Source organism: Grus americana, chromosome 3, assembly GCF_028858705.1.
Source record: "Grus americana isolate bGruAme1 chromosome 3, bGruAme1.mat, whole genome shotgun sequence".
NCBI lineage: Eukaryota > Metazoa > Chordata > Aves > Gruiformes > Gruidae > Grus > Grus americana.
In genome coordinates, this window is record NC_072854.1 from 37,907,731 (window position 1) to 37,920,192 (window position 12,462).

Below are 12,462 nucleotides of genomic sequence, written 5' to 3' on the forward strand. Positions count from 1 at the left end.
TGAGCCCGGGAAGATGGGAGGGGTGGGGGGAGGTGTTTTAAGAGTTGATTTTATTTTCTCATTCCTCTACTCTGTTTTGCCTAGTAATAAATTAGATGAATTCCCTCTCTAAGTTTGGTCTGTTTTGCTCGTGACGATAATTAGTGAGTGATCTCTCCCTGTCCTTATCTCAACCTACAAGCATTTCGTTATGCCTTTTCTCCCCTGTTTAGTGAATGAGGGGAGTGAGAGAGCGGCTCTGGTGGGCACCTGGCCTCCAGCCAGGCTCAACCCACCACACCATTCCTCACTTTGTTTTGTGAATACGAAGTATAATCAGTGACAACCCATAAGCAAAATGCAGCAATAAACCCAGAATTTAAAAAGTAGTCAAGCTCCTGGGCACTGTGGAAGCATGTATCGTCTTACAATGACAGGACAACAACATTTTAAACAGCATATTCTAATCAAATTGGGGGGGGGGGGGGGGGGATCAAAATGCAAAACAGCGACTTTACAGTAATTTTATACTTGAGAGCAAATTTGGTTCACACCTGGAAAGGCCCACTGCTTTTATAGCTGTTTTTCACAGTACATAAGCTTTCTTTTAATTCAGAAGGACAGTTTCAGTAGGCTCAAAGGTCCTGCAGTGCATCAAGTAAAGCACTTACTGCAAGTATTCTCGTTAGTATAGCGAATGAATCACCAGTAGAATTTAAAATAGAATTAAAAGCTACATCTTCCTTTGCCTGTATAACTTCAAAACGTCTACAGTTCTTGTTTCATATACAAAAGAAATACTTTTAGATTACTCTATAGTTACCTAAAGCATTAATTATATATAGACAGCACATAAAAGCATACTAACGTTGTGTAAATCAAGATTTTATGGTTTATTGCATTTGTTTACAATATTTGTGAGGGATTTTTTGGTGTAGCTTGACCTGAAACCATTAGACATATCTACATAGGTTTTTTCAAGATTCAACTCTTTTATCACACAGTGATCAATTCTCTACATTCATCTTCTGTAGCTCTCAATTCCAGTTTTCCAGAGTTCATGAGTACTGACACTATTGAAAAAGTACAAGTTCAAACACACCTATACAAACAGACAAACTAGACAGAATATTGCAGATAAGGCTACTTTTTTTTTTTCTTTATACATATATAAATTTGTTTAAACCAGGCACAGAGAACTTTGGAACACACAATATTGAAAGCCACCTATGATAATCTTTGAAGGTTAGGTGTTTGCAAATTCCACAGTCAAGCATTCGTCCCTATAGCTTTAAAAATGAATACACAGATCTTGTATTTCCCCAGCACTTCAAGTGAATTGTACCTTAAACACAGTGGTTCTAAAACTGTACCATATTTACCAGAATAAGACTATAGATGAGCTAACCAAGTGCCACCACGTTCTATTCAACTGTGTGCTTTACTTCACAACAGAGCTGACTGCTCCAAGGCCAGCCTCACGACAGTGAAAAAACATGCACAACTGAACTGAGAGCAGGCAATGGCAGGGCACTTCGGTACAGCGCAGAGGTTCATCGTGGGGCACAACAGTAAAAACTACTGGCTGCAACAATCAGAGAACCAGTGCTTACACACATAACTTAAGGAAAACTGCATTATCAAACTGTACTTTTATGTGAAGTTCAAGCACAAACTTTTCGCAATAGTCCATATTAGCCAGAAAGCTCTGAAGAATATATCCCCCCCCCAGACTTTAAAGATGTATAATTCTGCACATTCAATTCCACATTAAGTCACAAAATAAGCACTCATTTTTCAGCCACCTGTGAATTTAACAAAAAACCCTCACAATTTAAGAACAGCAAATGCATTTCCAATCTACAGCTTCATGTAACGTTACTAATAATATGCCTTGTTAAGGAAAGTCTCTCAAAACATACATACAATATATACTGTGGGTGAAGGACACAGTGAACACATTATTTCCATTCTCTCTAACAAATATCTAGTGATTATGTGCAGTGTTTGAACGTTGATGTTAAAAATTACATGATTCCTGTTCTTCCAGTCCCGTTCTACTTGTAATGAGAATTAGAACTTCAGAAGTGCACGTACAACATGGACTGTGAAGAGTATAAATTAGTGCTTGTTCCACATAGGTGCAGCTATAGGTCCCTGTGGAGCCCTTTCAACAGTCACAAATTCATCAGGGTTGTCAAAAGCTTCATAGTGGATTAATAAATCTTGAATAGCACACTCCTCGATCTGGAAGGAAAACATAACATGTTTGTCAGTGCCACATCTACATTTACACCAGTAGCACAATTAAGAACTGGCTTTACTGGTCCTGAATGCATGTCTGCTACAGACCTCCTAATCAGGAAGCAGCAGTAGATGAGGCCCTTCTTCAGACAACTCAAAAGAAACCTCATGTTTGCAGGTCCTGCTCCTCATGGGAAACCTGAGCCACCCTGATATCTGCTGGAAAGGCAACACAGCAGGGCACAAGCACTCCAGGTGGTTTGCATTGGTGAAAGCTTTCTAACACAGATGATCAAGGAGCTGACAAAGGGAGACACTGTGCTGGCTCTCATATTTGCAAACAAAGAAGGACAGGTCAGGGACGAGAAGGTCGAGGGCAGCCTTGGCTGCAGTAACCATGAGATGGTGGAGCTCAGGATTCTGAGAGATGGGAACAAGACAAACAGCAGGATAACAATCTGGGACTTCAGAAGAGAAGACTATGATCTGTTCAGGGATCTGCCTGGAAAAAATAGTGGGATATGGCCCTGAAGAGAAGAAGGGTCCAGAAGAGCTGGTTGATTTTAAGGATCACCTCCTCCAAGCTCAAGAATCGTCCATGCCAATGAGCAGAAAGCAAAGCAAGAGTGGCAGGAGGCCTGCATGGACGGAAAAAAAAAAAAAAAAAAAAAGCTCCTGACAAAACTCAAAACAAAAAGAAAGCAGAGACAGGCGATCCAGAAGGAAAAGAGAGACATTGTCTGAGCATGCAGGAACAGAAATAGGAAAGTCAAAGCTCAACTGGACTTGAATCTGGCAAGGGACATGGAGGGTGACAAGAAAGGCTTCTACAGCAGCAAGGAAAACATGGTCCCACTGCTGAATGACAAAGGACATGGATAAGGCTGGGGAACTAACAGCCTTCTTCATTTTTTTCTTTAGTGGTAAGACCAGCCTTCAGCAATCCCAGGCCCCTGAGATCAAAGTTTGCCAATACCACTGCAAGGCCACTCTCAAAAAAAAAAAAAAAAACAAACAAAAAACTCTTTGAAAGGTTGTGGCAATAAGGGTTGGTTCCTGAGGATTGGAAGGAAGCAAATGTCATTTCATTCCTACCTTCAAGAAAGGCAAGGAGGATCTGGCTGACTACTTACCAGTCACCCTCAGATTGATCCCTAGGAAAGTGAAAGAGCAAATCCTCCTGGAGGTCATTTCCAAACATGGGGAGGACAAGAAGATCACTGGGAATAGACAGCATGGATTTATGAAGGGGAAATCATGCTTGCCAAACCTGGTAGTTTTCTATGGTGAGAAGGCTGGCTTGGTGGATGAGGAGTAAGCAGTTGATGTTGCTTACTTCAACTTTAGCAAGTCTTTCCACATTGTGTTCCACATCCTCACAAGCTTAAGTACAGACTACATAAACGGACAGTGAGACAGACTGCGAACTGGCTGAACTGGTGACCTCAAAGGGTTATGATCAGTGGCATAAAGTCCAGCTAGAGGCTAGTCACTAGCACCAATAGTGACATTGAGACTAGGGACAGTACTGTTTAATGTCTTCATTAATTACTCACATGATAGGACAGAGTGCACCCTCAGCAACGTTGCAGACAATACAAAATCAGGAGAAATGGCTGACACACCAGAGGGTTGTCCTGCTATCCAGAGGGACCCAGAAAGGCTGGAGAAATGTGCTAACCGGAACCTCATTAAGTTCAACACAGAAAAATGCAAAGTCCACCTCCTGGGAAGAATAACCCCAAGCACCAGTACACACTGGGGACCAACAGGCTGGAAAACAGCTTAGCATAAAAAAATCTGGGGTCCTGGTGGACAAGCTGCCTATGAGCCAGCAATGTCCTCATGTGGCAAAGAAGAGTGACAGCTATGAGGGACAGCGTTGCCAGCAGATTGAGGTAGGTGATCCTTCCCCTCCTACTCAGGACTGGTGAGACACATTTGGAGTACTGGGTCCACTTCTGGACTCCCCAGTACAAGAGAGACCTGGACATACTGGAGAGACTCCAGTGAAGGGATACAAAAATGATTAAGAACTTGGAGCATCTGACATATGAAGAGATGCTGAGAGCACTGCAGTTGTTTGGCGTGGAGAAAAGAAGGCTCAGGGAAGTCTTATCAAAGCATATAAATATCTGATGGGAGACAGCAAAGACAACTGAGCCAGGCTCTTCTCAGTGGTGCCCAGTGACAAGAGGCAATGAGCACAGACTGAAATACAGAAAATTACATTTAAACCTAAAATTCTCTTTTACTGTGAAAGTGGTTGGACACTGGGACAGGTTTCCCAGAGTGTCCATGGAGTCTCCATCCTTACAGATATTCAAAAGCTACCTGGACTCAGCTTTGAGCAACCTGCTTTAACTGACCCTGCTCTGAGAGGGGGTTTGGATTAGACAATTTCCTAGAAGTTCCTTCCAACCTCAACCATTCTCTGATGCTATGAATGCTCTAATCATGGACTCAGTCATCAATTTGACTTTAATACAGGCCTACCTTATCAAACAGCAACATAAAGTTATTCCTAAATGGTATTTAATACCATTATGTAAATGATACTACACATATAAATACATAATTAATCCTAGAAACTGGTCTCTGAAACAGCCATTGGAAACTCCTTGTGTTACTTCACAGCTGCAGTACTTAGTGCTTTACCTGGATCAAAGCCAAAGGTTTTTCTCTGCTCCTAATCAGAGCAGCTTCTTGCTGGAGCTCTTCCTCTACAATAGCTGAAAACATGACAGGTGCTATCACAGGGGATCTAGTTGGTGATGTTGCTAACCAAGGACTGCAAAAAAAAACCAAAAAACAAAACAAACCCCACAACAAATGACATTATGAGGCATCATCAAGAACAAGGTCAGCACAACACACAGAAACAAGCTCCAGAATCTAAGCCACTGTCAAACTTACTTATGACTCTCCAGCTGTGGAGAATCCAGGACATGGTCATCCAGACCTGGGCTACTTCTAGCTGTGCACCTGGAAAAAAGTAGGAAAGGAGAGTGAAAGCCACTAACAGAGCATTCTACTACATCGTACTGTGAGGTACAAATTTACAGTAGGCAATTACAAGTTTGTAGGGTTTTTCCAGGGGAAAGGCATTAGGATGTAATGCTGAATTTGTCTAAGTGTGATACTGTGACTAGAGAAGACACTGATGCTTGTTTCCGACTACGAGAACTTAATGGATTTTCAGCTTAGGCATTAATTCTGGCATTTCCTAACATTTGAGCATTTGAACTGAAGTGCTTTTTTAAAAATAAAAAAGGGTTTTTTACATGTAAAACAGTCAACTGAGTTATGCACTAACAGCATTGACTATAAATATTTGCAATTAATATGAAAAGAATGGCTTCAACTTAAAAAAACAAACAATTGTCCTGTATTCAAATTAAGTGTTTTGTGTGAAAGAACCAGTGCTAAAAGTGCACTAGTAAATTACTTCCTCAGGTGTAAGCCCAGAAACTATGGACTTTCAGTACATATGTTGCAACCACCTCCCACATTCATAAGAATAACATAAAACTAGAATTAACAGAATTGAAAAAAAAAAAACCCAACCCTGAAATATCCATAAAGAGTTCCCAACAGGAAGATACTTTGTTCAGTTGCAAAATGTTAAACTCTCAACAAAAAAAAGTCACATTTGGTATATTGTATGTCTTACGAAACAAGTAGATTTGTCAGAAAAATCCTACATCTGGGGGGAAAGAGATATTAAATAATGAGAATAGGTCCCTATCTTTGGCAACTTTTGCAATTTCCAGAACTCTTAAAAAAATGTTACAGCATACTATGAAATGCTAGCAGACTTTTTTGAATTATTCTATGGCACTGTAAAAACCTCTAAGAGTGTTGGTATTTCAATAAATCAGTCTCAATTTTCTTTAAGGCTTTGGTAATCCTCTGTAAGTGGCCACAAACTCTTGGAAAAGAGGAAAAATCTATAGAAAGCAAAGAGAATTCCAGTAACTGCTAGGTTCTCTGCCTGGAATATTCTCCCCAGAACACAATTCCAAAGACAACAAGAATCACGATTCCTACCACTAAGCAATGAGGGCAAGATCTCAAAAAATCTGAAATGCAACATCCATCATCAAAAAAGGCATTTAAATGAACCATGCCCAGCTTTTTGTCACAAAATATAATTTTGCCCATCAAACAGTCAACTACCCAAGGAACAGAATGAACACAAGTTTAACTGCTCAAAGAAAAAAAAAAAAAAAAAAAACTGCAGCAACAGCTGCCAGGGCATAACGCTGGACTTCAGAAGAGGCTTTCTACAGTGTCGTTCCCTTGAATTAAACCCAGCAGATACACCTTCTGCCAGGTCATATTGCTTCTGTGTTTCCACCAGGAAAGCACAGTTCATGTGAGTCAAGATGATCCTTCCCCTCCATTTTCAGTAATGGTGATCATATCAGACACTGGCAGGACAGCCCACGGTACCCTGGGTGGAGAGGAAACCAAAAAGGTGTGGTACTCTCCAAACTGGATGTTGCCAAATAACCGCTATTCCAGAGCTTTGAAAGAACTGACACATGAAACAACAGCTCCATGACAAGAGTGCTCACATCTGCCGTACCATTCTCCAGATTGAGACTCTATCTGCAGTTCCTTTATTTTGACCTCATTACTATGCAATGCTTTTTCCAGATGTGTTGAAGAATTTTTAAAAATGGGGAAAAAAAGTAGAAAATCAGTATCTTGTAATTTTTTTCTGTTTTATCTTTGGTAAAAGAAAACCAATGGCAGGTTAGAGAATCCTATTTTATTTAAGAAATGTATCGGGTCATGCCAGATAAGTGTGATAAATGAATATAGGAATTCTGTATGACACAGAGTCAAGTGCCATATAACCTGTTTTTTTTTTTTTAACCCAGTTTCTCATACCTCTCCTACCTAGCTAATTCCTTACCCACTTTACAGCTGGGTTAATCATTATTTCAGAGAATAAGTTAACTAAAAGAAATATAACTGAGTTTTTAATGTTGGTGGACATAATAAGCAGCAAAGCTCAAATCAGTAGACAATATTAAGAGACGCTATTAATTTAGCAAAGGATAAAAATGAACAGTATGACTGTGGAACAAAGCAATGGGAAGGGAAATTCAGAAGTACGAAAGAAAAGACTGTGTGAAGTGAAGGCTGTAGTAAACTACAAGCTGGGAGTTTTTTCAGCTTGAAGAGAAAAAGGAGAATCCAGGGTGTACTGATCATGATAATGAATCAGAAGTATGTGGCTGGGAAAAAACCAAAGTTGTTTCCATTTGATACAAATACCAATATGCCAACACATATAACAATGAACAAAGCTCATTTGGACGAGCTTTCAGTTTTGGTCTCTTAGGTTCAAGGAAGACTAACCTAAACTGTCATAGATGCAGAGAAGAGTAACTGATACTGAGTCTTCCACCGATCATCTTCTGAGAGAAGACTAAAAATTATCTCTAACCTAGAGAGAATGACTACACTTCATAGAGGCAGCACCTGGACTGATTTCTGATATACAAGGACAACACAAAACCAGATCATTTAAATGTGCCTTAAGTCAAGCAAGCGTGGCAGAAGGTTGGCAGGAATGAACAGGCAACTCTAGATGGACTTCAAATTCAAAAAGGACACATATAAACAGTGGAAGCAGGGACAGTGCACCAGAGGAAAATAGAAATATTACTTCTGTGTACAGCAACAGAGTTATAACAGCCAATGCTCAGCTGGAGCTGAAACAACTGAGGGATGTGCAGGACAAAAAGAAGGGCTTCTATATTAGCAAGAAGAAAAACAAACCAACCAACTACAGAGGTTTCCTGATGTCTAGAAAAAGCTCAATGTTACACCCATTTTCAGGAAGGAGGATATGGGGAACTACAGACTGATCAGTCTCATCTCAATCCTGAGGAAGGTTGTGGAGCAAATCCTTGTGCAAGTAGTTTCTGAGCACACATGGAAGAAAATAACTGGGAATAGCCAGCATGGATTTATGACACAAGCCAAATTGTGTCTGATCAACCTGATTGCCTTCTGTGATAGGATGACAGGCTCTTCAGACTGCAGAGAACAGTGGATGTCATGTTCTTTGGCTTCAGCAAGACCTTTGACATGTTCTGTTATCATATCCTTATACTCAGTCTGAAAAATATGGACTGAGCAAATGGACTACTAGATGGGTGGAAAATGGGTTGGACTGAAGGGCTTCAGGGGCTGTTGATTAGCTGTACAAAGTCCAGCTGGAAACCAAGTACCAGTGGTGGTCCTCAGGGACTGATAGTGGGACCAATCTTGTTTAGCATCTTTGATAAGACAGAGTGCACTCTCAGCAAGGCCACAGATGGATGGGGAGTGTGTGGGCAGGGTGCGGCAGTCCACATTCTGGACACCATGCTGCCATTCAGAAGGCCCTCAAGAGGCTGGAGAAATGGGCGAACAAGAACTCATAATTTCAAAGGCGAGTGCAAAGTCCTGTATTTGGAAGAGAATTGCTCCACGTAGCAATACGGGCCAGGGGCTGACTGGCTAGAAAGCAGCTCTGCAGAGAAGGACCTGCAGAGTCCTGGCTGGCAGCAAGTCAAAGATGAATCGGCATGTGCCCTTACAGCAAAGGCGGCCAACTGCATACTGGGCTGTACTAGCGAGAGTGTAGCCAGGCAGTCAAAGGAAGTGATTCTTCTCTATGCTGTATTTGTTAGTCTATGTACAGACTATCATATCCAGTTTGGGGCTCCTCAATACAAGAGGGATGCTGTCAGGCTGGAAGAAATCCAGTGGAGGGCTACCAAGATTAGGGGCTGGAGCACACAACAGAGAACTGCGTTTTGTTAATCCTAAAAGAAGGCAGCAAAGGAGAGATCTCATTGCTGTCTTCAGCTACCTAACTGGAGGGTAGAGAAAAGATGCAGCAAGAATCTTCTGAGAGGTGCACAGTGATAGAATAAGAGGCAACATACGGGAGCTGCAAAATAGGAAATCCCAGTTAGATGCAAGGGGAAAATAAATAAATAAATAAATAAATGAATAAATTGCACTATGGGGATGATCATACACTGGAATATGTTGCCCAGAAAAGTTGGGGTGTCTTCATACTTGGAAGCAGTCACAACTCAACTGGACCAGGCCCTGAGCAACATGATCTAGTTTGAACAGGAGGCTGAACTAGAGAATCTAAATTATTCTATGATTTCAACAGCAGTGGATGACTTTTTAGCTGAAGCCTAGATAAATCAGCTTCCAGCTTTTGCTACACTTCAGAAAGATAACAACATAATAAAAAGCAGGAAAGAACCAGAGAAAGGGAAGGAGGGAAGGAGGGAAGGAGGGAAGGAGGGAAGGAGGGAAGGAGGGAAGGAGGGAAGGAGGGAAGGAGGGAAGGAGGGAAGGAGGGAAGGAGGGAAGGAGGGAAGGAGGGAAGATGAAGGCAGTTTTTTGCTTGCTGGTTTGTTTAATTAAGAGCACGTTTGTACAACTTACTAAATGCCTTTATTCTGGTGTCATTTCTCAACTTTATCTCTTTTTTCACCTGCTTTAGTAATGCTCACCTTCCTGCACATTTGACAGTAACCAACACCGATCCAGCCCATTTGACAGCTGTGCTCTTCCTCCCACTCACAATCCAAAGAACTCACAGCACTACTAGAAATGTATTCAAGTAGATTGTTATACTTAACAACCCTGTTTCAGTACAGATAAAAAGTTCTTTCCAGGTAAGACTTCAAACCACAAAAAACCCCAAACAACAACCAAAAAAACACCACAACAGAAATTTCCAAAAACTGGAGTTAATAGTTCCAGTGTCACAGCACACTCTAGTGATCAATTAAAAGATAAGTTTAAATACCTGTATCATCTCCCTCAATTTAAATGTGGCTTTAAATTGTAGGAAGCAGTTCAGATATTTTGTAGCTGTTTGTACATACATACATCTGTGGTTTTTGCTAGCAAGGCACTCAGTCCAGATATTAAATCAACTGCAGATATTTCAACATGCTAGATTAATTCCTCAGCTGGCATCAAAATAACTAGGAGAAATGGAACAGACAGGAAAGGGGAAGCTAGCATATACAGAAAAATTGAAAAAAAGCCTCAAAAATATAGAACTTGGAAACCTGGAAGTCTTGAAAATTAAAGACTGATGCAGACACGTAAGTGATTCTGCCTGGAAAAAAAAACCAGCCAAGTATCATCAGTACTGAACCAACCTGATTATCTCAGTTGGCTGAACTCGCATGACTCCTGCACAGCCACCAAGATGTCCCAGCACTCAGGTCCCCAGTGTTTCTTGAGGATTTGTCATCTGAAGCCAGTTCAGGTCCAGTGCCTCCCTGATCTAATGACTGCTCTCAGAAAAGGAACACAAAGCCTGGTCTCCTGCAGAACCTCTTGGGTTTTGCTGTACCATTTGAGTCATATACTACTTATTAGCTCATTATTAGCCATGCCAGAACTAGGCCATTCCCACGCGAAGCCACAAAGACTTGTTTCCACTAAGACTCTTCACTGCTCCCTGGAGTAACACAGTGAAGACAACCCAGGCTGCCACAACAAAGTTAAGTCATGGCAGGCCTATGATTTTAGCTTGGACTATGAGCTACACATGCACAGCTGCACAGCATAACTCCCAAGGCTGAGCTGTCCCTGGAAACAATGCAGCCACATCCACACGGCCCAGCTTTTGTGCTGATCTGCCTCTGGACTGAATCCAGTTCACATCTTCACATTCACGACATGGTTCATCTACAGAAAATTTCTGGGTTGCATAAATTGGAAGGTGACAGTATATGAAAGAGCGTTTATGCAACCACCAAAAAACCCTCATCCAGCGACTTAAGAAAATTGTCAGTTTAATTACTGCACAGTTTATCAAAAGAAAAAAGACAAAGCAGGAACAGTAGCCATGCAAATATCTTTAATGTCTCATCAGTGAGTCTGACATCAGCAGATGAGGATTACTTATGCTCTATGCACATGCAATTTCCTTTCCTTAAAAAGGAAGAGGTAAGGGTGTGGATAATTTATCTTCACAGAAATAGCCCTTGAATGCCATAGGCAAAAATCAGAGCCTACTGTGACAGGAACTGTACAGTCAAAGAATAAAATTACATCAAACCAGAAACTCAACTTCTAACTTTCAGATGGATGAACTAGTCACCTAGGCTCTTTATATCTAATAAAGAGAAATAAGCATCTTCAGACACAATTCAAAACAACCTGAAATGGCTCTGAAAGTGCCATCTTTTCCAACTCATTATAGTCAATCTAGTCATCTAGGCTTCCACTAGCTTAATGTATCATTTTCAGACAGCTAACGTATTAGACCTGGATTCAGCTCAAATAATCTACTTTGACAGCATACAGACTGGGAGACTGCACAGACTAGACAAAGCAATGCAAAAGGAAAAGAAATGACTTTACGAAGATCGCAGAGCAGGTGTGACAAAGCTAATAATAGTATCCAGTTCAAATTCCCTTATTACCAGCCCCTGCCATCTCCCATATGATGAGAAGCTTTATTATTTTGCTTGCAACAAAATTAATGATACCTGGTTTTCTGCAGATTTGTGCTTCATGTCCCTACATCTCCACTCATCACAATAACTTCAGCGTTATCCTTCTGTTCCTGAAGAATGCCCACCCATCACACACACTCTCCAAACCCCTCCTACCTCTCTCCTCTAACACCATCCCACACACAATGTTCCTATAATTCTACCCTCATTTTGGTCTTTATCTACCAAAAGGACACATACTACTTCTGTCCTAGGGAAACACCAGTTTCTATACAAGCTGAGCAACTAAGAGGAAGGCTCAGCAGAACTTTCTTTTCCTTATGGAGGGGACAGTTTTTGGAGAAGGATGGAACAGGAGTTCATAAGAAAAACTAGCAGGTAATGAGTGTCAGGGCTCCCTGTGCACCAACAGGCTCTGCAACTCTTTTCCCTCAGCACAACCATGTAAACCTCAGTCAGGCTGCTATGAACAGAGTTGAGTTGCAATGAAAAGCTGTGCAAAGGCTCACAGGGGCTCCCCCTCTTTACTCAGGAGCTATATTTAAGCTCAGTCCCTCAGTCTTAGGCCTTTCTTGAGCAACGCTGCAGCTATGCCCAAGCCCAGCCTTGCTGTACCTGACCCTGACTTGACTTGCACATTTGACCTCAACCCTGCCTCATCCCAATAGACCTGTCTGCAGCTCACCCTGGTTTCCGTCACAGAGCTGCCCTGCTCACCTGACTCCGGCAC

General features: G+C 41.4%; 1 protein-coding gene across 9 annotated transcripts in view; it reads right to left on the reverse strand.

Moving 5' to 3' along the window:
- Positions 1-848: 848 nt before the first annotated feature.
- IBTK (inhibitor of Bruton tyrosine kinase) overlaps positions 849-12,462 on the reverse strand; it is a 62,140-nt gene continuing 50,526 nt past the window's right edge. For all 9 annotated transcript variants that reach the window (XM_054820699.1, XM_054820698.1, XM_054820696.1 and 6 more), the window contains 3 exons: positions 5,140-5,208; positions 4,882-5,014; positions 849-2,226 (listed from right to left, as the gene is read on the reverse strand). In XM_054820699.1, coding sequence (XP_054676674.1) covers positions 2,101-2,226; positions 4,882-5,014; positions 5,140-5,208 — 328 coding nt within the window. In that variant the 3' untranslated portion in view covers positions 849-2,100. The remainder of the gene's footprint in view (positions 2,227-4,881; positions 5,015-5,139; positions 5,209-12,462) is intronic.